A 21,398-nucleotide genomic window follows, 5' to 3' on the forward strand; every position below is an offset into this window, starting at 1 on the left:
ATCCGACCACTCTGCCCCTTTCAACTCCATGAACAACATGATGACAGAGCCTCCTTTTCATTCATCTTTTAACCCTTAATCTCCAGCGTAATAGTAGGTGGCAGGTATTGGAAAGCAGGTTTTGAATAAATGAATATGGTATAGCAGATGCATTTCCTAAAATGCTAGTATCATCCCCTCATCCCCTTAGCCCCCTGCTTCCAGCTCAGTGTGGCCTGTGAAGGTCTTTCTGATAGACCAGCAACAGATCCATAAATGGAGATGTGTGTATTTTTATTTACAACTAAACATGATTCCACTCCAGTATTCTTGCTTGGGAAATCCCATGGACATAGCAGCCTGGTGGGCTACAGTCCACGGGGATGCAAAAGAATCAGACAACAACAAGAGATGATTAGAAATCCAAATGAGTCTTAAAGGACTATTAAAATGTAATATTCATATTCTGACTGGCACATTTCTGAAGTTTGTTAAGAATTCTGTATTACAATAGTTAGGATAGATTACCAGCTGCAATAAACAACCTTAGATCTCATTGGCTTGTTCCAGTAAAAGTTTATCCCTCCTTATCGTGACACGTGAATGCTTTGTTCCATCCTGTTTCTTGGCTCCACACGGTTGCTCAGGAACCAGGCTCCTTCCTTTGTAATACTGCTGTTTAATGTGCATCCCCCAAGGCTGTGCAGCAGAGAAAAAGAGTGGAGGATCACGTGGATGTCTTCATGTGCCAGGCCTGGCAGTGGTGCCCATTACTTGTTCCGCTGGTGTTCCATTGGGCAGTGTTCAGTCATGGCCTAGCCTGAGTGCAGCCAGTTAAGAAACATGGCTTAGCTGCAGACCCAGAGAAGAGTACTGGGCTTGAGTGCACGGTGGTGTGTGTGTCCTGGATGCCAGCTCTAGGAAATCTGGATAACAGTCTGATTAACACTTGATGTGCTGTAGAAGTCCTGCTAGACGTGTATGTGAAAATGTAGCTGGAATTCTTATCGCTTCCAGAAGAACGTTTTATCAGTTAACTATTGGTGGTGTTTGTGTTTTAAAATTGCTGCTGCTCCTGTTTTTAATTACAAATCACAGGTGGTTTAGCAGCATCAGTATCAGCTAATGTTACGTGATTAACCCTACAGTTAAATAATTTAAAAAAAAATAGTGATATTTTTGTATCAGCAGTATTTAACTTTACAAAAACCAATATTCCTGAGTGTTTGTTATACCATTTTCAATAATTTGTTCATGACTAATTCTTCAACACTGGGCTATTTTCCCCCTGGAAAGTGGAAATAGGTAGGTATGTTCACCAAAGCAGATTTTGCCTTTTTTTTTTTTTTTTTAAAGAAGAGAGTCACAGCTAGACTGTTCTCTTAGATGGGGACAGGTGACCAAATTCTGGCTTACTGAAGGCTTAGTGGAAAAGAAGAATGGTCTGTCCTCCATATCCCTGGGTTTGCATCCATGGAATCGAGCAATCTCGGGTCAAAAATATTTGGGGGAAAAAATTCTAGAAAGTTCCAGAAAGTAAAACTTGAACTTGCTGCTTGCTGGCAGCCATTTACACAGTATTTACAACTATTCACATAGCACTTAACATTGTGTTGAGTGTTATAAGTAATCTAGAGATAATTTAAACTATACAGGAAGGATGTGTGTAGGTTACATGCAAATACTGGGCATTTTTATATAAGAGGTTTGAACATCTAGAGAGTGGAATAATCTGGAGTCTTAGAACCAATACCCTACAGATACCAGGGGGGTGGTTGTATACCAGTTTTAGGGCTAGTCCATGAAAACCTCCTATACAGCCCTCCATATTCCTTGCTTCCACCATACCCTGGACAGAAGGTTGGCAAACTAGGCTTGTGAGCTAAATCTGGCTTGCTGCCTGTTTTTTGGAAATAAGGTCTTATTGGACTGCAGCTTGCGCATTTGTTTATGGATGCTTTTGTGCTGTAATAGTAGAGTTGAGTAGTTATGACAGAGACTGTATGACCCACAAAGTCAAAAATATTTATTACTTGACCTTTTACACAGATAATCTGCTGAACCTGTACTAACTAGATGGAGGTCTTTGGAGAGCCATAGATAGGGTCCCTGAATGCATGTAGAAGGCCACCTCATAAACAACAACAACTGCTGAACCTCATTGTGAATAATAAATTTTCAGAATATTAAATTACTGTGATGTTTGCATTTATGTATTACAGCAAGTAGCATCATTATTTAGAATTTAGGTCATAATGCTTCTTCTGTTTACTACTGTTACTACTAAGTCGCTTCAGTCGTGTCCGACTCTGTGCGACCCCATAGACGGCAGCCCACCAGGCTCCCCCCGTCCCTGGGATTCTCCAGGCAAGAACACTGGAGTGGGTTGCCATTTCCTTCTCTACTTGTTCTGTTTAAGGAAGCCTAATTCAAAACACTTTCAGCGTCACTGGTTTGCAACACCAGATCCAAACTTCTGTTTCTGATAGTCAAGAATTACTGTGTTTTAGGCTTTTCTTAACTATTGAGCTTTTCTTTTACTGTACTTCACCTTTCTGTTCCAGGTGGGTTCATTTCTTTATTGCACCTCTCTACCCTGAGGTCTCTAAGCCTGCCCGTTCTGTTCCTTGGCTCAGCTGTGGAATGCACTCTTCACTCGTCTCTGAGTGTCCTCAGACTATCCTTGATGTTGAAAACTGTTTAATCCTATCTTGATTGATAACATAGTGTTCCCTTCTGTGGAATTCTGATATAGAATGTAATTGCCGAACACTGTTTATTCTGTCTCGGTTTTAGTTTTCCCGACTAACCTGTGTAAACTACTGAACAGTTGTGCTGTATCTTCTTTTGGGGGTGCCTGCAGCACCCAGGGGCTTTCCAGATGGCTCAGTGGTAAAGAATCCGCCTGCCAGTGCAGGAGAGGCAGGTTAGATCCCTGGATCGGGAAGATGCCCTGGAGAAGGAAATGGTAACCCACTCCAGTATTCTTGCCTGGAAAACCCCAGGGACGGAGAAGCCCGCGGGCAGCAGTCCGTGGGGTCACAGAGAGTCAGACACGACTGAGCACGTGCGCGCAGCACCGAGATCACTGCTCGTCCTCAGTGCTGACCGTCAGGAGCACCTGGGGTGTTTTTGTTTTGTTCTGCTTAAATCTTAGTTGGAGTCCTACTGCAAGGCTAAATTAGAATCTTCAGTGGGTAAGCCCAGAAATAAAAGTCAGTGTTAGAAAAAAAGACTTCCTGCTGATTCTCAGGCTTAAAAATTGTTGATCTGAATTACATCGTCTATTGCATAAAAGTTCAGTAAATACTTACATATGAACAGGAATCAGGAGTTGTGCTGGTGAACTCATAGTTGAAGAGACAGTTTAGTCATGTTAGCTTTGTCTGCAGGGCCCTAAGTAAGTAGAGGGATCAGTGAGGAGATCAGCTTAACTGAAACAGGGATGTGGAGAGGAGTATATATTTGGTTGAATGGCTAAGAAACAACTAAATTGTAGTAGGCATTGAAGAGCAAGCAGAAAGGTCTGACTGTTGAGTATTTATGGCATCTGTGGATGGATTGATTTTTAGGATTCAGGTGACACCTAGGCATCAGTCGTGATGAACAACATTTAAAAAACATGCTTGTGTTTGTACGCTACCTGTAAGAAATTGAAGAGAACCTCGATTTGTGATGTGTATTCTTCTGAGGTTCCAGTTTAGGACTGAAGAATTCCTCCTGGTTAAGGGAAGTCATTCATACAAGGAAAAAATTTGTAGTGTATGTCTTATTCTGAAATTAAAGAAATATATAGTCAAGAACATAAGCCTACTCTGTAGGATGAGCTAGTGCTGTTTGAGGTTAGAGGTAGCTCATTGACGAGCAAGACCTTATGGGAGATATTTTTACCAGAGAATTTTGTTTTGGGAACATCCTCTTTAAGACCTGCACAACGAACCTGCTTTCCCTTCATTATTTTCTGCCTTACTGTAGTTGTGAAAACCATGTAAACAGACTCTTAGTTGTGCTCTGACAACTGAGTGGTGTACTGTATAATGCCATTCCTAGTATCCTTGTGTGTGTGCCTGTTTCCCTTTGCAGTATTTGCTGTGGAAGAATCTGTCCACTTCTTAGCTCTGAACTTAAGCCAGTTATTTTTTAGGGCAGTGCATAATGTCTGAGATCAAGATGTCATATTTATCATACGAACTTTACAGTTTTGCATAATAGTATCAGTTCAGTTCAGTCGCTCAGTCGTGTCCAACTCTTTACGACCCCATGGACTGCAGCACGCCAGGCCTCCTTGTCCATCACCGACTCCTGGAGTTTGCTCAAATTTATGTCCATTGAGTCGATGATGCCATCCACCCATCTCATCCTCTGTCGTCCCCTTCCCCTTCAGTCTTTCCCAGCATCAGGGTCTTCTCCAGTATCTTTGATGATTATAACACGCCTTTCTTAGAAGCTGCAAAAAAAAAAAAAAAAAAGTTACCTAGAGTACATATTTAAATATGTTTCTAATTTTCACAGCAAAAATCACCACAGGCTTTTGAGCATGTAATGATTATTATGAAGTTGTATAATATGCCCATTAAAAAATAGACATGTATTTATTTTTCAAAGTTATAGTAAGCAAATCATCCTAAAGAAAAGACCTTATTCATAGCTTTAAAGCCATCATTTTTATAATTTTCCTTACATTTTTTTTTCCTATTTAAATTTAAAGCACAGTCTTTGGTTTAATAAACCTCACCCCACATAAGGTTTGTTTTAATAGCAGTGTTTACTCTTTGTCCATATTTGTCTAATGTTAAAGATAATCTGCCTGTTATTCATGGCAGCCTATAAATCTTTTTTACACAGCTGACAATTTGTAGCTTCATTTATGAGACAGAAAACAAAAACTTTTGAGATGATTTTTAGAGCCATTAATCCATTAGTGCCCAGGGATTTACAGAATGTAACTAATGAAGGGATGACTGGGAGCCTGAAATATGTGATGTGATTAGTTCCCTTAACACTAACTAGAACTTTTATGCTTAACTCCCCAGATACGACTTGAAACTTTTTTACCCTTTGTCATCCTAATACTCATTATAATAGCTCTCATTAATTGGTACATCTCCCAATGGGTTAATTTGAAGATACCAACCATGCTGTCCTTTTGCTAACTTACTAATGCAAATTGATATTTATAGACTTCAAAATTGAAAACAAAAAAAGCCCTGACAGAAAAGGACAAACTTTGCTAAGTTATTATTATTTTGAGCTGAGAGATTGAGATACACAGAGAATCTGTTGAGAAAAGAAAACAAGCCAAAAGAAAAAAAAAATCCATAAAAACTACTGTAGGCTAATAAACTGATGTGAAAATTTCTCAATTTACAGCACTTGACAGGTGCTAAAAGAAAAGCATCTTTAATTTTAATGTGTTGTTAGGACCTCTTTAGAGAGACTGTGCAAGTTATTAACAAGGTCCTCTGAGACAGGAGACGGGTAATTAACAAGACCTATGGAGATATAGTTTAGGTAATTAACGAGCTCTTAGGCACTGGACACAGGATAACACATAGCGAGTCCAATAGTTAAAGAGAACAGGTTGTTATGATATGATCAAATACAAGATGTAGAATGTAAGTCTTGAAGTTTCTGATAGGAAAATATTAAGATTATATTCTAGTGACCTTAATGCACTAATTTTTATAAATCAATATATAAATATTTTGCTTTAAGATAGAATTTGAGATAATTATTTCTTTGTAAAATCAACAAGCAAGGAAGCTTGTTACATATAGATTAATAATTTCATTAATTGCCGTTAATGAACTTTGAGAACAATACGTTGGAAGGACATAACTTCTATGATTCGTACTTTGCGCTGTGTATAGTCGCTTATACGTGTCCGGCTTTTTGCGATCCCATGGACTGTAGCCCCCCAGGCTCTAAATTTAGACTATATTATGTTTATTTTTCACCTAAGGGCTGTTGACTAAAACTGCCTGTTCCAAATGGGCAGTCCACTTTCTTTGACCACTTTAAAGCAGTCAGGATCTAGGGCAGAGAGGACTGTCCTTCATCAGTTCAGTTTTTACATAATACGCAAGGGTCCATCCCATCATGCTCTTAGGGTACCTTTAAGTCTGAGATTAGATGGTCTCAATTTCAGATACTTGGTCTAATTATTTCCTATGTAAATTTGAAATTGTTGGGGTTTGAGTTGAGATCTGGTTCAGAAAACCCCCAGTCTGTAAGCCTTTATTGAAACATGCTATACTCTAAAGATTAAGAATATGAAGAAAGTCCTTGCAGGTCTTCTGATTCATTCCATTGCTTCCTCTGTGTTGTCTGCTCAAGTCCATCAGGATGACTTTTTCCGAATTTCAGATCTCATAATCAAATGATGTTTTCAGTTTTCATTATATTTGGATGAATAAGCTAGAACTATGTCTCGTCCTGGGATATAGGAGGAGCCTGGTGGGCTACAGTCCATGGGGTTGCAAAGAGTCGGACATGACTGAGCAACTACACTTTCATTTTCATATTTGCTGTATATAAGGATAGCAGAGGTTATTAAGATACAAATCCTGCTCTAAGAGCTCATCAAAACAGGCACGTAAAAATTAGCTCTAAATTCCATGCTAAGGACTGGACATTGTATCAGCATTGGGGTGCTATGAAAGATTTTTAAATTGGGTTGTGATACCATCAGAGTAATATCTTCGGTATTCTGTAGCATGGGGATTTCCTGGGGCCAGGAGTCGCAGCAGGGAGGAGGCCTTGGAGCAAGAGAACAAATTAGGAAGTTACCATGATTGTTGAGGTGAGAGTTTGATAAAGGTCACTGGCAGTGAAGATGGAAAGAAGGGGACATCTCTGAGATACATTTCTGGACTAACATAGATGGGATTTGACCATTCTGCCTGTGTGTGTGTAGGGGAGGAATGTTGGGGAACTGGAACTGGTAAAGGAGAAAAGACGAGGAGGATCATTTCAGTGATGTGTCTTTAATCAATGTCTTAAATTTGATGAATCACAGTACTGTAAAACCTGTATGGTAGCAATGTCAGATCTTTAGTCTTGGAATCAAACTTGGCATTCCAGTCTTGATGAAGAGGTTTGAGTTTTTTGTGTTTTTGATGCGATGCTGTTTATTTTAGAATTTTGGTTTTAGAGAATACGAATTACATATTTTGAGTTATTGGAGACAAGGAAGTTAGTATCAACCTAATAACAGTTCATGAGAGTTTGTTTTTGAAACCTGGAAAATACTTTGGCTTCTTTGAACTCAGGAATGCACATTTCCATAACTGCTTATGGACTCGATGCATTTGAAGTCTGTTCACCTTAACACTGTTATTACTACATGCATTTCTCTCCAGTGGCTTTGGCTGTACCAGTCTTGCCCCCTTGGGATCCCTTTGTCAGTTTCTCACTAAGAGAACAACTTTTCTTTCTTTTATGCTTTTCCCTTCTTTGGGCACCACTTTTGTAGGCCTCCTGCTTCGATGTTTAGAGCATTTCTTTTTGGACTACTGTGTCCACATCACCTGTGGTTACCCTTCATAATAATAAAGCTTTAATTTTTTAAATACAGGTGCTGTTTCTATATATTTAACATGTGGTGGTAGTGTTACTTGTGGCCAGAGTGTTTTAAATAGCTGCTGGTGATAGAAATTAATTAATTTGATTTGGAATTGATAGAAAGCAATTAATTTGATTTGGAAATCATCTTCTTTATATGCATTTAGCTAATTTCTAAGAATATTAGGATTCAGACATTTGACATTTGTCTCCTTGAACTTACATTTTAAAGATAAATTATTTATCTTTGCTTGGATATGCTAAATACAGTTCAGTATTATGTAACAGAGGCTTCCCAGGTGGCTGAGTGGAAAAGACTCTGCCTGACAGTGCAGGAGATGCAGGCGATGCGGGTTCGATCCTGGGTGAGGAAGATCCCCTGGAGGAGGAAATGGCAGCCAACTGCAGTATTCTCGCCTGGACAATTGCATGGACAGAGGAGCTTGGCGGGCTGCAGTCCATGGGATCGCAGACAGTCCAGCTTGACTTAGTGGACTGAGTGTGCACACACACATCATATAACAGATAATAATTATAACGTAAATGTATACAAATCAATAGAAATATTAAAGTACAGTGTTATGTAACTACTTTAAATATAGTATACAGCAAATAAAAATGTTTTATGTATTTTATATATTTATTTTAAGCTTAGATATCTTTCTGACAAAAACGCTAATACTACTTAATAGCAATTACATGGGTCAGTTTACCCAGAATAAAACTTTATTCAAATTGCCAATTTTTAAAGGTCATTTCAAACTCATTTGTAAAACTCTACGGGGGCTGGAGGTGGATAAGTGAAGAAGAGATTCATAGGTTACAAGTAGCCTCCTAAGCTAGGGAGAGGGACGTGTAAGCAGTGACCAGTAATCCAGGCCGAGTGAACTGTGTTGAATACGGTTTGTTGTGAGAAGGGAGAGGAAGAGCTTGCTAGAGATTCGCAAATGCTTCTTCAAGGAAGAGGCCTTTGAACTTTTGTTCTTGACCATTGAACGAGATTTTTCACCTCGGGGAATGAGTAGACAGAGTAGTTTTTAGTACATAGCAAGGAAGCTAATTTTAAAAATTATGAGATGCGTTTTGAAAGAATGTTTGATAACAGTGACCATATACTGTTTTATCTTTAATTATCTGCTAACTACTCAGTAATTTTACCATTGCTTTTCCAGTTGGAGTCGTAGTCTCAGTCTGTCATTCCCTGCCTGGTAGGTTCCTGAGGAAGTGCGTTTGCTCCTTTAGGCTTCCAGGAGCCAATTAGTGAGTGCCCTGCAGCAGCTCTGCGTTAAGGATAACAGCCTCTTTGTTATGGAGACTGGTGTGGGAATGGGGATATTCAGGTTAATCACATGTTTTGTTTACTTGAAGTGTACAATATATTGTTTCATGTAGATTTTTTCACTTTCAAAGAAATTAAATTCCCCAAATAAATTAAAAGTGGAGATCATACCAGATATAACTTCATGTTTGATTCAGAAGATACATTTGATTAACTACTTCTACCAGAGGACTTTTCAGTGTTATGTAAAAGTATAAATATAGTCATAGTAGAATATCCTAAAGCGAGTATAGGATAGGTATCAAGAAGTCAGATTTAGGTCTCGGGTCTGGATTTGAGTCTGTTGAATAGTGTCTGACCGTACTTAGCTTTTCTAAGCCTCATTGTAAAATGGGATAACAGCCTTGGTGGTGTAGAAGAAATTACATGATGTAAGGCACCATAAAGTGCTAAAGGTAGGTTTGCCACATGGTAAAGCTGGAAATGGTAGCTCTTGCTATGGTCTTACTACAAAGCATCTATAGAATCAGTAATAATTGCTCTAAATAAGTTAAATTATTTACAAGTAACTATATTCTCAGCTTTAAAAATCATAAATCATAAATAAAAAAAACTTAGGAGCTCATGTTTTTCACTGACTGATAAAGAACATACATTTGGTAAAAAGAAATAGACATAAAAATTCTTTGCAATGTGTATGTTCAGTAATAATCTTTGATGAAATAAACGGTATACCACATTGAAATTAAGTAAAAGTATTCCCTATTTAAGTAGAAAACTTATGACTTTGAAGGCAGTGTATAATCCTGTGTTCAGAAATTATTACATAACACTAATAACAGTGCAGGATAAATATCTAAGCTGTGGCTTTACCTTAAAGCTTGATGAGTTTTTCTAAACTCACATGACTGAGTTCAAATTAAATTGTTCAAAGCTATCACAGTAAGAAGGATAACTGCTGCTCCTCAAAGTTTGAGTCTGCTTTGGGAAAAGGGTCTCTGCCTTAGGAAATTCACACAGGTAGTATTGTATCCCTTCTAACTAAATAAGTGGGTACTTGTCTTACAAATGTTATTTCCTTTTAAAAGTTCTTGTTTGGAAGAAGAGGCTAGAAAGTGTATTTTTACATGGAACAATAATTTTTTTTTCTGGCAAAATTGCACAATGTTAGAATCCTAGAAAACCACCTCTTAACTTGCCAAGACTCCTTAAGGCTGGGCTTTTCAGTCTAAGGTGTAGCATAGCCAGAAATCTCCCAGTTACCCTAGCAGCTCTGCTTCCAAGGAGGATGCATACACCGAGCCTGGGGTTTGTGTCACCCTGTGGAGGGGCCTCAGGAAGTCTGGTGGCCTCGCGTACCTCGTCTTGAAAGCTCTGCAGAGATGATGGTTTAAGGAAGCAGGTGCTTTCTGGCCACAGCCTCTTTCAGGATGTTCTTGAACTTTGGAGGCCGTCTTTTCAGAACTTGGGCTTTCTGGTGGCTTAGACGGTCAAGAATCTGCCTGTAATGCAGGAGACCCCAGGTTTGATCCCTGGAGAAGGAAATGGCAACCCACTCTTGCCTAAGTGATCCCATAGACAGAGGATCCTGGTGGGCTACAGTCCATAGAGTTGAAGAGTCAGATGCAGCTGAGCAGCTAATACTTTCACTTTGTTTTTGGCTTTGTCCTAGGTGCACGGCCAGCTTGTGGTACTTTTGGCCAAGGGTACTGTGGGCCAACTTGCTTTTGTCCCCTCCTTCATGGAAGAGTTACCTCTGCCTAGATTGTCTTCAGCCTGTCAGAGGGTAAGGCTGATCAAGGCTGGGTTGGTCTTGATCACAGAGAGAGCCTGTGCTGGGTCTGGCCTTGTGAAGGGCCCTGGTGCCTTGTTCCATCACTCCTGCCCAGTTTCACTATTGGGCTTCCAGAGTAAACAGAACTTGCTTCCTACCCGTTCCCCATACCCTCAAAGAGACTCCAGTGAATATATGACTGACAGTGGGCCACAGTCTATTCAGAGCAACAGGATAATCACAACACAACTTCCCAGAATGACAAGGTTCCTAAAAACTTAAGGAGAAAAGATTTTTTTGTATTAAGACAAACATGATTATGGTATGGAATAAAATGTAAAAATCTACCTGAATTTTTAAGTTAAATTTGAGCTGTCAAGGCAATTCTATGCTCGTTGTCAGATTTATTCTCGTGCATCAGGCAGAGTACTAACGAGAAGAAAGTTTGAGAAGCTTAGTTTTAAAGAAATGGCAAACTCTCAGAATTCATAGGGCTTGTGTTTGGAAATTTGTAAATTGATTAACTATTTTTTAATTTTGTTTTCTGCTATTCAGTTTAACTACATTTTATTTATAACTAATTCTTTTTTCACCAGGAAAAAACAGTAAGTTAAACTTGATCAAACATAATATTCTTGATGAAACATACCTTACTTTCATGGATATCCTTCAGTCCTCAATGTTTTAGAACTTCATCAGTAACATAGTGATTACCATATCACGATAGAGAAGCAGCTAGGTCTGAGGTTGCTGTCCATGATCTGTGGTGTCACTGACCACAGTTTCTTAATTATCTTGCCTATGAGATCTCATAAAAGATACCCTGTGAGAATAATAATAAGTAAATTACTGTTAATCCCCACGGACACTTATGTGCTAGGTTCTGTTTTGCCATCCAGGTATCAGTGTGCATGCCCAGTCCCGGAAGAGAGAATGGAGTATGTTAATCTCTAGTAACATTAATTTGATTTGGTACTCACTTCCCCCAACTCCCCCTTCAAAAGAAAGGAAAAAAGCAGTATTGAGTTGCACCTTGACTCTTAAGCCCTGTTTGCATGTGTAATAGACATAATTGAAATGTGCCAAAGGTTTTGTTTTTTAGTGGAACCTCTCTACCAGCACTTCATTTGTAAAGGCTTTTATAAAAGGAATTGTTAACATTTCTTTGAACTGCTTTAACATTGAACCTCTATAAATTGTTTTCAGGATTTTACCAGAGAATTTTCAATTTAATCTGTATTGGGATCAAATACCCAAAGCGGTAGACCTGGTTGGTAAACTGGCTAGTGGAATGGATTTTATTAGAAGTCACCAGTTTGAAACTTATTTCAATTCATATTGGCAGTTTTAAGTATCAGAGTCATTCTGTCTTAAAAAGGATGACCCCCCACGCCCCGATCCCCCCCAGTAATAGGCTGTCAGGTCTAGATCAAAGTGATCTTCATTATTGAGAAAATTGATTTCCTCTTCTCTTTGGGGACTTTATTATTTCCTGTCGAAGCCTTTATTGATCAACTATTTATTCAGTCAATTATTAGCTCAATTTTTATTAAGCACTGGCTGTTAATTAATTCAACATACGTTTGTTAAGCATCTGCCATACCCTAGGTACTGTGTCAGATGTTTGGACTGAAAAGATTGAGATCTTGTTCCTTTCTTCAAGCAGCCTGTAGTAGAAAGGAGTAGAGAGTTCAGGGATTAAGATAGATACCCAAAATGCAGACTTAAAAAACAATTATTTATAGAGCAGCTTGAGATCACAGCAGAATTGAGCATTAGGTACAGAGATTTCCCATATACATCCTACAGATGTATACACAGATGCAGCTTCTTCCTTTTATCAGCATTCCCCACTAGAGTGGTAAACGTTTGTTAAAATTGAGGGACCTACATTGACACATCAGAACTATACATAGTCCATGATTTACATTAGGGTTCATTCTTGGTGTGGTTTATTCTGTGGCTTTTGACAAACGTGTAATGATATGCCTCCATCCTTATAGTATCATATAGAGTGTTATGCGTCCATCTTTATAGTATCATATGGAGTGTTTCCACTGCTGTAAAAATCTTTTGTGCTCTACCTATTGACTGGTCCCTCCTCCCAGACCCCTGGAAACTACTGATCTTTTTGCTGTTTCTGTAGTTTTTGCCTTTTCTATAAGGTCACATAGTCAGAATCATACAGTCTGTAGACTTTCCAAATTGCCTGCTTTGACTTAGTGACATGCATTTAAGGTTTCTCCACCTTCTTTTCCTGACTTGAGAGTTCATTTACTTATTTATTTATTTTAGCACCAAATAATATTCCATTGTCTGGATGCACCAGTTTATCCACTTAGCTACTGGAGGATATCTTGAGTGCCTCCAAGTTTTGGCAATTAGGAATAAAGTTTCTGTAAGCATTTGTGTGCAGGTTTTTGTGTGGGCATGATTTTCAGCTTCTCTGGGTAGACACCGTGGAGCGCAGTGCCTGGACTGTATGGTAAATGTTCCTGTTGCTCCACACCTTTGTCCGCCTTAGGTGGTGTCAGCGTTGCAGATTTTGGCCGTTCCAGTAGGTGTGTGATGGTATCTCATTGTTTTCATTTGTTTTTCCTCAGTAGCATATGTCAAACATCTTTTTATGCCTAATGCCATCTGTATGTCTTCTTTGATGAGATCTGTTGGAATCTTTGGCCTATTTTTAAATTGGATTATTGTTGTTGACTTTTAAGAGTTCTTTGTATATTTTGATAACAGTCCTTTTTCAAATATCTTTTTCATATATCTTCTCTCAGTCTGTGACTTGACTTTTCATTCTATTAACTGTGTTTTGTGGGCTTTTTTTGTACAGCAGAAGTTTTTAATTTTAATTAAGTTCAACTTGTAAAATTTTTCTTTCTTCATGGGTCATGCCTTTGGTGTAGTATCTGAAAAATGATTACCATACCCAAAATCATCTACATTTTCTCTGTGTTATCTTTTAGGAGTTTTGTAATTTTGTGCTTTATATTTGGGTCTGTGATTGATTTTGAGTTAATTTTTATGAAGGATGTAAGGTCTGTGTCTAGGTTCATACACTTTACATTGGATTTAGCACTTTGTCATTAAAAAAAATGTTCCATTTTAAATCTCTTTTAATCCTAATTTTTTGAAATAGGTAGTGAAATTTTTGTTTCCTAATTAAAAATAAAATACAAAATGTAGAGCAATGTAATAGGTTGTACCTGGGTGCTGAGTGGTGGGCAGTAAGTTTGAAAAGATATAATTAAGCACAATAGGCTTTGAAAGCCAGGCTAAGAAATTTTGTTATTGTCCTGGAGGAGGTGGGAGGCCAGTGTTTACAAAGAAGGATGATGAGGTTAGACTTGAGCTTTAGAATATCCTACCCACGCCTGTTGCATAGCTAGATGGGATGGAGGGAAGGTGGTAGAGCCTGAGAGGAGGCTGTTACTGTGGTCCAGGCTGTTTTAGTGTAGGTCGTCATGTGGTCCCATGAGTAACCAGCATTGGAAATGAGTAGCAAGGAAACAATGAGATATCCACGTCCAGAACCTGAGTGGGGAGAAGCTGGCTACTTACTGATGAGGCATGCAAGCTGAAGGCTGGAGTCAAGGGTGCCTCTGAGGCTTCACCTTTTTGTACTAGAAGAGGAAAGTCAGACAGAACTGATAGAAGAGTCAAGGTGATGATTGGCTAGGGACAACTTTGAGGTGCAAGTAATATACCCAGTCTGAGACTGAACAGACTTTTGTAAAGGAGGAGGTATTGTTACAAAGGATAAAGCAGTTGTGGTTGAAGATTAAAGATGTAGCCATCATCAGTCCATATAGTGGTGGCAGCTGAAGTAGTGGGAAGATAAGAAATCACCAGGGTAGAGTGGAAAAAGAAGTTTGAAAGCAGAACCTTTAGAAATAGCTAGTGTCTTCCACCTAGGGCAGAATGAGGAAGATGACAGGTAATCAGAAACATAGAAGTAAATTTACGCAATCACAGATCACAGATCTTAGAAAGAGAGAATACTCTTCATAGAGAACTGAGAGGTTAAAGAGAATGAGGCTCTTGCCGTAAATAAAAATGATTTGTTGTTAACCTTCATAAAAGCGGTGGTGAGGATGGGTGGTGACGATGTGTTTCAGGTTAGTTATAAGGGTGAGTCAGTAAAGTAACAAAGACAGCAGGAGGGGCTTGGGAGGAGTTAGAAATTGGCAAAATAAAAGTGGGGGAACATATGCAGGATGACGGGCTATGAGTATGCTCTGGTGAGGGGGGTAAGTAAATACAGACGGATTAGGAAACAATTGGGATGTTAGTGGGGGTCCACAAAGCAGGTCCGATAGGAGCAAGGGAGTGGGAGAATCCGAAGGTGCGGTGGATCAGACAGGATTTCGACTATGAGATCTTACTGTGGGAGACTGTATTCCAGTGTGTTGATTCCTGTTCCTTGGGAAACATGTTTAAAGGAATTCTGTTTGTGAAAATGTGCTATAAATTGGAAGGCCCCATAATAAAGTATAGTAGTAGTATTCAAATCCCAGTCACTTCAGTTATACCATTTCAGAACTGCAGTTTGGTTTTCTTTCTTTCTCTCCTATTTTAAATTATTGAGTGAACAGTGTATGGCATTTATTGTGTATTCTTACATCAGTTAAATTCCTAGCAGGAAACAGATGACACACTCAAAGTGAATAATTGACAAAAGTTGAATGAGGAGACCACATATGGAGGGCTGGCCGGGGTTAGGACACCAAGGAAGGGGTATTATAGCGCTAGGGACCTGCCGTGTCTGGAAGTGACTGCCACACAGAGGTGTGAAGGAACAGCTGTGGCTGTTTGTACAGAAGCTTCTGGCAAAGCTGTAGTGCCATGGGGCTGAGAAGGTGGTAGGCTGGGACTGGAGCGCTGAAGTAAATACTGTCTCCCCTTCTTTCTGTCCTCCAGTCTCTTGCAAGTATCTCCCAGTGATCAAGCACAACTGGAAACCAGTGGGCAAGGAGGCCCTGGTGATCAGCCATCTTGGGTGCAGAGATGGGCAGGATGGAGCAGGGGAGTTCAGAGGGGACAAAGAAGTTCAGTACCTGTTAATGTTCAGCCTTTGTTCTGTCTGTAAGAATGTCTGGGTCGTGCACTTTTCTCAGTCATTCTGATTGGAAGAATGCTCAGGAATTGTGTTGGCTGCCTTGAGACCCGCCTCTCTGAGCTCCCAGTGGAACCCTGAGTGGGAGGTGCAGTTTGTGACTAAGAGCTTGGATGGTGACCTTTGGCTGTTTTTCTCTGAATCCTGACTTTGCTCCTCAGTAACCGTGTTACCTTGAGCATTGTTGTTACCTTGACTTTGCTGTGCCTGTTTCCTCTTCTGTAATGTTCAGGATTAAGTGCGGTAGCATGTAAAGTGCCCACCAAGATACCTGGTATCGTGGTTAAAGTCCAGTAATATCAGTTGTGGCTTGACCAGTGTCATTACTGCCTGCCCTTGCTTCTCTGTAAAGGGCATATTTTACTTTTCTTCTTTTCACACTCATTCAAGGTTTTGTATTATAATTCTCAGTTTACACCTCTCCCTCAGAACTACATCTCTCCTGCAAATGAAGCTTCAGGTCTGCAGAGCCCCCTCTCTCAACTAGACAAGAAGATCAATATTAGGGTTCCCTCCCTTGAAGAGAATTCATGTCAGGGGTTCTGCAATAGTTAAAGTGGTACTTACTTCCTGTACACCGTAAGGAATTAAATGGTGTTTTTAAGAAGGTTACTCTACTCCTGTTCCTCTCTTTGACCCTGCCTCCCAGACAAGCAGGACACCTCCTGAATTTTGCAGATAACTTGAATTCACTTCTTAAATACAAAATGGGTCAAGTTGTAGGCTAAAATGGACTTAGCTTTATAATTCCAGGATAACAGATCTTGGAAAGATGTATCGTGAAAGATGTAATAATACATGTTTTTTTAAATGCCTTCAAAAGAGCGTCAAGTGTTGTTATATGACTTCTCCTTGAAAGATATAAAATCCTAGAGCCAGGAATTTCCACAGTTTGTATTGTCTTATACTGACAAGGCAGCTAGTTAATCAGTTTTAATAGATCTTTGGTCTTCTGTGGGGTTTTTTTTGTTTTTTTTTTTTTTGTCTTGATAAACTTTTTCACTGTTAACTGTATCTGCCCTTTCTTAGGTATTCTCACTCCAAAAGAGAACAAAAGGAGTTTTAAAAAGACAAAAGGAATGACAAAGAAAAAAACTAGGTCACTGCCAAATGCCTTAGTGATTTCTGTAGTTTCATCACTTTATAAATGTTGGTTTGCTTTTCTGGCTTATCTGTGGGAAGCTAGTCCATAGCAGAAATTGAAGGACAGTTTTAAGTTTCACTAATTTACTTACTCCGTATTTATCCTAACTTCAAAGTAAATTTTTGTGACGTTCTTGAAGAGACACTAATGATCCCTTGAAATATATTTGAGTACTGTTAATTAAAAATTCTTTAAAATTTGGGAATACCACAAGATTAAAAAAAAAAGCTTTTATTAAACTTAAAAACCTCAGAATGTTAACTCAAAGCATTTTATTAGTTTAAAATATTTTTAAAAATATGAATAAAAAAATGTTTTTATCAGTCTAAAGGTACTTTAAAATCTCCTGCTGCCACCTTACTCTTTTAGTCCTGATTTTGAAAAATAATTTTTTTTGAATTGTGAAGTTCAAAGTTGTGTAAGACCTTTTCAGTATGAGCATGTCTGTTTTTTTTACACCTGATTTTCCTTAACCTGTCAACAACTCAGTGGAGCAGTCAGCCTATATTCCTCAGTGTCTTATCTGGCACGAGGACAGCAGTGCAGGGGAAAGGCATCACGAATCAGCGCCACACGTCGATAAATGGAGACATGTTATTTCTCCCCAAGCTAATTCAGTCCAGTTCAGTTAACTCTTTTTCCCCACTTAAGGACAGATCAAAAAAGGCAGCTGTGAATGACTGGGTTGGTCGTGTGTTTGACACGTCAGTTTGTGAATATAAAGCCGACCACAGGGGATGGGTTCTGCCTTTGGATTTCAGACAATGGCCAGTCCCAGAGCTTTGGCCTCAAGTCCCAGAGCTCTGGCCTCGGATGGCTGCCTGGGCTGCGAGTGTGGGCACCCTCAGGTTACACGCAGGTACAGTGGCGAAGACCAGGGCTCTCTGTGCTCCACACCTCCTTCCCTTCCAGTTGTGACCATTCTTGACGATTCACACACCATTTGCAGATTGTCTATGAGTTTCACTTTCAAATGCCAGTGGATTGTACCTACTGTTAGCTTTGTGATTTTGGTAAAATTTTTGTCCTAAATGTCTTGTTCCTTTAAAACTCTTCTTAAAATAAGTATAATATGAGCATTTCTATTTCTTAGTATAATAATGCATTCCTGAGACATGTAATGAGATCTATACAGCTGTAATACTGTTTATTCTGTAAGGATGTGATGGGATCGATGTATTCTGCCAGGCTCCTCTCTCCGTGGAATTCTCCAGGCGAGAATACTGGAGTGGGTTGCCGTTCTCTTCTCCAGGGGATCTTCCTGACCCAGGGATCGAATCCTGGTCTCCTGCATTGTAGGCAGACTGTTTACCATCTTAGCTGCCAGGGAAGCCCCTGTGAAACATCTAGTAGCGTTTATGAAAGATGAAATTAGCAGAAGTGGCCTACTGCTCTGTGGATCGGCTCCAGGGGCCTCATGACTACCCTTCAAGGGCTCCCTCCCACCCTGCTGCCTGTGCGCCGGTCTCCTTGATGTCTTGCAGTAGCAGACGATATAGGGCCTCCCTGTGCTCGTTCTCTGGCCTGCCAAGCCTATCTTTCATGCAGTGTTAAGTCCTACTTCTTCCTGGACTTGGACTCTCCTTGGCTAATTTGCTGCGCTAGAATGCCTCCTTCCTGTAGGTGGTCTAAGAATTTAACTCGGGAGTGCTCTCTTCCGCCTGCAAGGGCACATCTCCTGAGTGCTTCCTCAGAACCTTGTGTGTCTCATGCCTCATGCCCTGTGTGTTCAGGGCTCAGCGGTGTAGCCGGTGCTCACTAAGTGGATCCATGAGCAGAAAACAGGGCTAGGCCTGTGTCGCTTCCACCACTCACCTCCTGTACCACCTCCCAGAAGCTGCCTAACCTCTCTGTGACTCATTTCCTTCTTTGGAAAATGAAGATCATGCCTACCTTAAGGGTTATGAAGATGAAATGAGTTAATTTTGGTTAAAGGGCTTATTAGCACAGTGTCTGGCACAGTATAAGCGATATGCAAATATTCATTCAATAAATTAATTTACTGAACATGTGCTGTCTGCTAGCCACAGTGCTGTTTTACCTGGGATCATCTCATTTGATCTTCCCAGGAGTCCTACATGGGACTGTTAGCATTCCTCCTGTTAGCATTCCCGTTTCACAGATGAGGGAACCCAGACACACTCAAAGGCAGGTGTGTAGAGGGAAGAAGCAGGATTTGAGTTCACACCACCACCTCTCTGCCTGCAACCACTGCGGTGTGCTGTCAGCCCATCAGTTATGTCCTCGAGAGTATCACAGTCGAATGGAGAAAGCCACCGTAGAATGTGTTTCTTGACCTGTTAGAGAACAGCACACTGAGATAATGGGCAAGGAGGAAGAGTCCTATAGTCCCTGATGTTGACCTCCTTGGACCAAAAGCCAGGAGGATGGGAATCGCGCATGGTATCAGCTGCTCCCGAGGCACTGTAGGCCTAGGGGTACCCCATGATGATGCATTTTGGATTTGTTTTTGTTTTCTTCTAAGCCACTTTTTTGTCAGACTTTTGCGGCTTTGCCAGTACAGTGACTAGTCTGGGACCACACAGAACACCATAAAGACAGTGAGGTACCGGGAATGAGAAAATGTGTCAGCCAAACTGGCCTGTAGATGGTGCATCGTTGGTATTTAAAATATGTCTCAATCTTTCCTACCATGTCACCAGGCTCTACTGAGATGCCAGATTTATCCACAGGAGTTCTAGGCGGAATAGTTCAACAACCAGTTCTGGTAGCTACTACCACAAACCTTTAGTCATAACAAATGAAACCTTGGATGTATGAGAAACTCTCTCAAGGTGGTCATACGTGCACACATGCCCTGTGGATTTACAGCTTGGGACATACACTTGTGAAAATAGGTATTTTTCAGCGTCCAGACTTTTCATGCATGCAGTCAAAAGTTTTCAAAGTGAATTTCTTCAAAGGATTCCAGTTACTTGCACAGATAACAAAAAAAATATATATATATATATATATATATATATATATCTTTTACAGTGAAGTCTTTTTGAGGGGGCTGTGGGGATTAAAAAGGTTCCTAGGACATTAATGCTTTGTAGAGGTTCTGATGGCTAATAGTCGTTAAGTGCTGGGTAAAAATTAAACTTGAATAGCAACGATGAAATATTTACTCAGCAGATGGCTTTGAAGTTTAGCTTCTTTTTGGTTGCAGTCCGTTTCCTAATGGACATGTGTTAAAGAGGAAAATGATTATAACATTCAGCTGTGATGTTTTTGTCCTCTGCATGGAAGAAATCCATTTTGTTTTGGTCCATTTGGGTATTTAAATTTTGAAGACCAGCTACTTAGAAATCCATTAATGACAGAAATGGTTCACACAGCTCTGAATTCATTCTCCTTGATAGGAAAATGTTTAAAGGTTAATTTTTCTAACACCTATAGGAATAATTGTTTTACAAGATGGCTTCAACTCTTTCATTCTACACACTTCCCACCCTAAATTTATTTAATCCTCCTTAGTTTTATCTCAGAAGGCCTAAGGGGTGTGTGTGTGTGTGTGTGTTAAATGAACAATAATATTACAAACTTTAATTTTATAAAGTAGCTGACTAGGTAAATTTGCTTATATTTAAACATATTTAGAAACTACGTATTTAAAGATACAATTCTTTAATTCTAGTATTAACTGAAGGGTTTTCCCTCAGAGTTTAAAAGTATAGAATGTTGCATAAATCTTGTTTTTCTTTTACATCCTGGATTAAATGTCAGTCAGCCAGGTGGTGTAGGAGTTTAGAAATTGTTGTTGCGGTGCTGGTTGAAATGTTCTGCTTTTATGTTTCCTCCCACGTGGACTGTGATAAGCTTTTAACATTTATGCTTGTCTTTTATTGCTCAGTTTTCATGTGAATCCGACAAGTCATGAGGACCTCAGGAAGATTCCGGTAAGTTGTATCGACAGTTCGAGAATTACCAAAAACCAAGCCGCACGCTGTCTGTCTGCGGCACATTCTTAAAAAGGCCTCCATCTCCGTGAATCCCTCCGTTCCCTACAGGTTATGGTCTAGTGTAGTAATCTGCAGAGAAAGAAGAAATACAAAATACACCATAGGGTATGACTTAAGTATGATCTATGGAAGTATAAGCAAACAGTTTTAGTTAGAATTGAAGTTCATTTAGAATATACAGATTTTGTTTGCAGGTTCTTTAAATATGAATAAGAAAGCTGTATGTCAAAGTCAACATTATAATAGGAAATAAGAGCATGTGGAGAAAACTAGCATTTTGTTGTTGTTGTTGTTGTTGTTGTGACGAAGATTGAAGGAAAAATAAAACTGCTTGTTAATATTTAACAATAGGAAACACTTCCTGGCAAGAGATCCATTTAACCAGGAAAGTGTGTTTGAAAGAATCTGTAGGACATTTACCTTCTAAGTCAGAATGAAACCAAATATGTTAACAAACTTGGTAGCAACCTGCTAAATTAACTCGCATATTTTGCAAGGATTATTCAGATATTTTAACTTCATTTCATTGTTATTTCAAGTTCAGTTTTCTGTCTCTGTTCAGAGGTTCAGTAACA

The 21,398-nt window shown here is 39.5% G+C and overlaps 1 protein-coding gene across 2 annotated transcripts in view; it reads left to right on the forward strand.

The window, feature by feature from the left end:
- RAB11FIP2 (RAB11 family interacting protein 2) overlaps nucleotides 1-21,398 on the forward strand; it is a 43,344-nt gene that overhangs the window by 12,023 nt on the left and 9,923 nt on the right. The window contains exons 4-5 of one of the 2 annotated variants that reach the window (XM_018041426.1): nucleotides 10,494-10,607; nucleotides 20,715-20,760. In XM_018041426.1, coding sequence (XP_017896915.1) covers nucleotides 10,494-10,607; nucleotides 20,715-20,760 — 160 coding nt within the window. The remainder of the gene's footprint in view (nucleotides 1-10,493; nucleotides 10,608-20,714; nucleotides 20,761-21,398) is intronic. The other variant, XM_005698523.3, reaches the window with a different exon arrangement.

This window comes from Capra hircus, chromosome 26 (genome assembly GCF_001704415.2).
Source record: "Capra hircus breed San Clemente chromosome 26, ASM170441v1, whole genome shotgun sequence".
NCBI lineage: Eukaryota > Metazoa > Chordata > Mammalia > Artiodactyla > Bovidae > Capra > Capra hircus.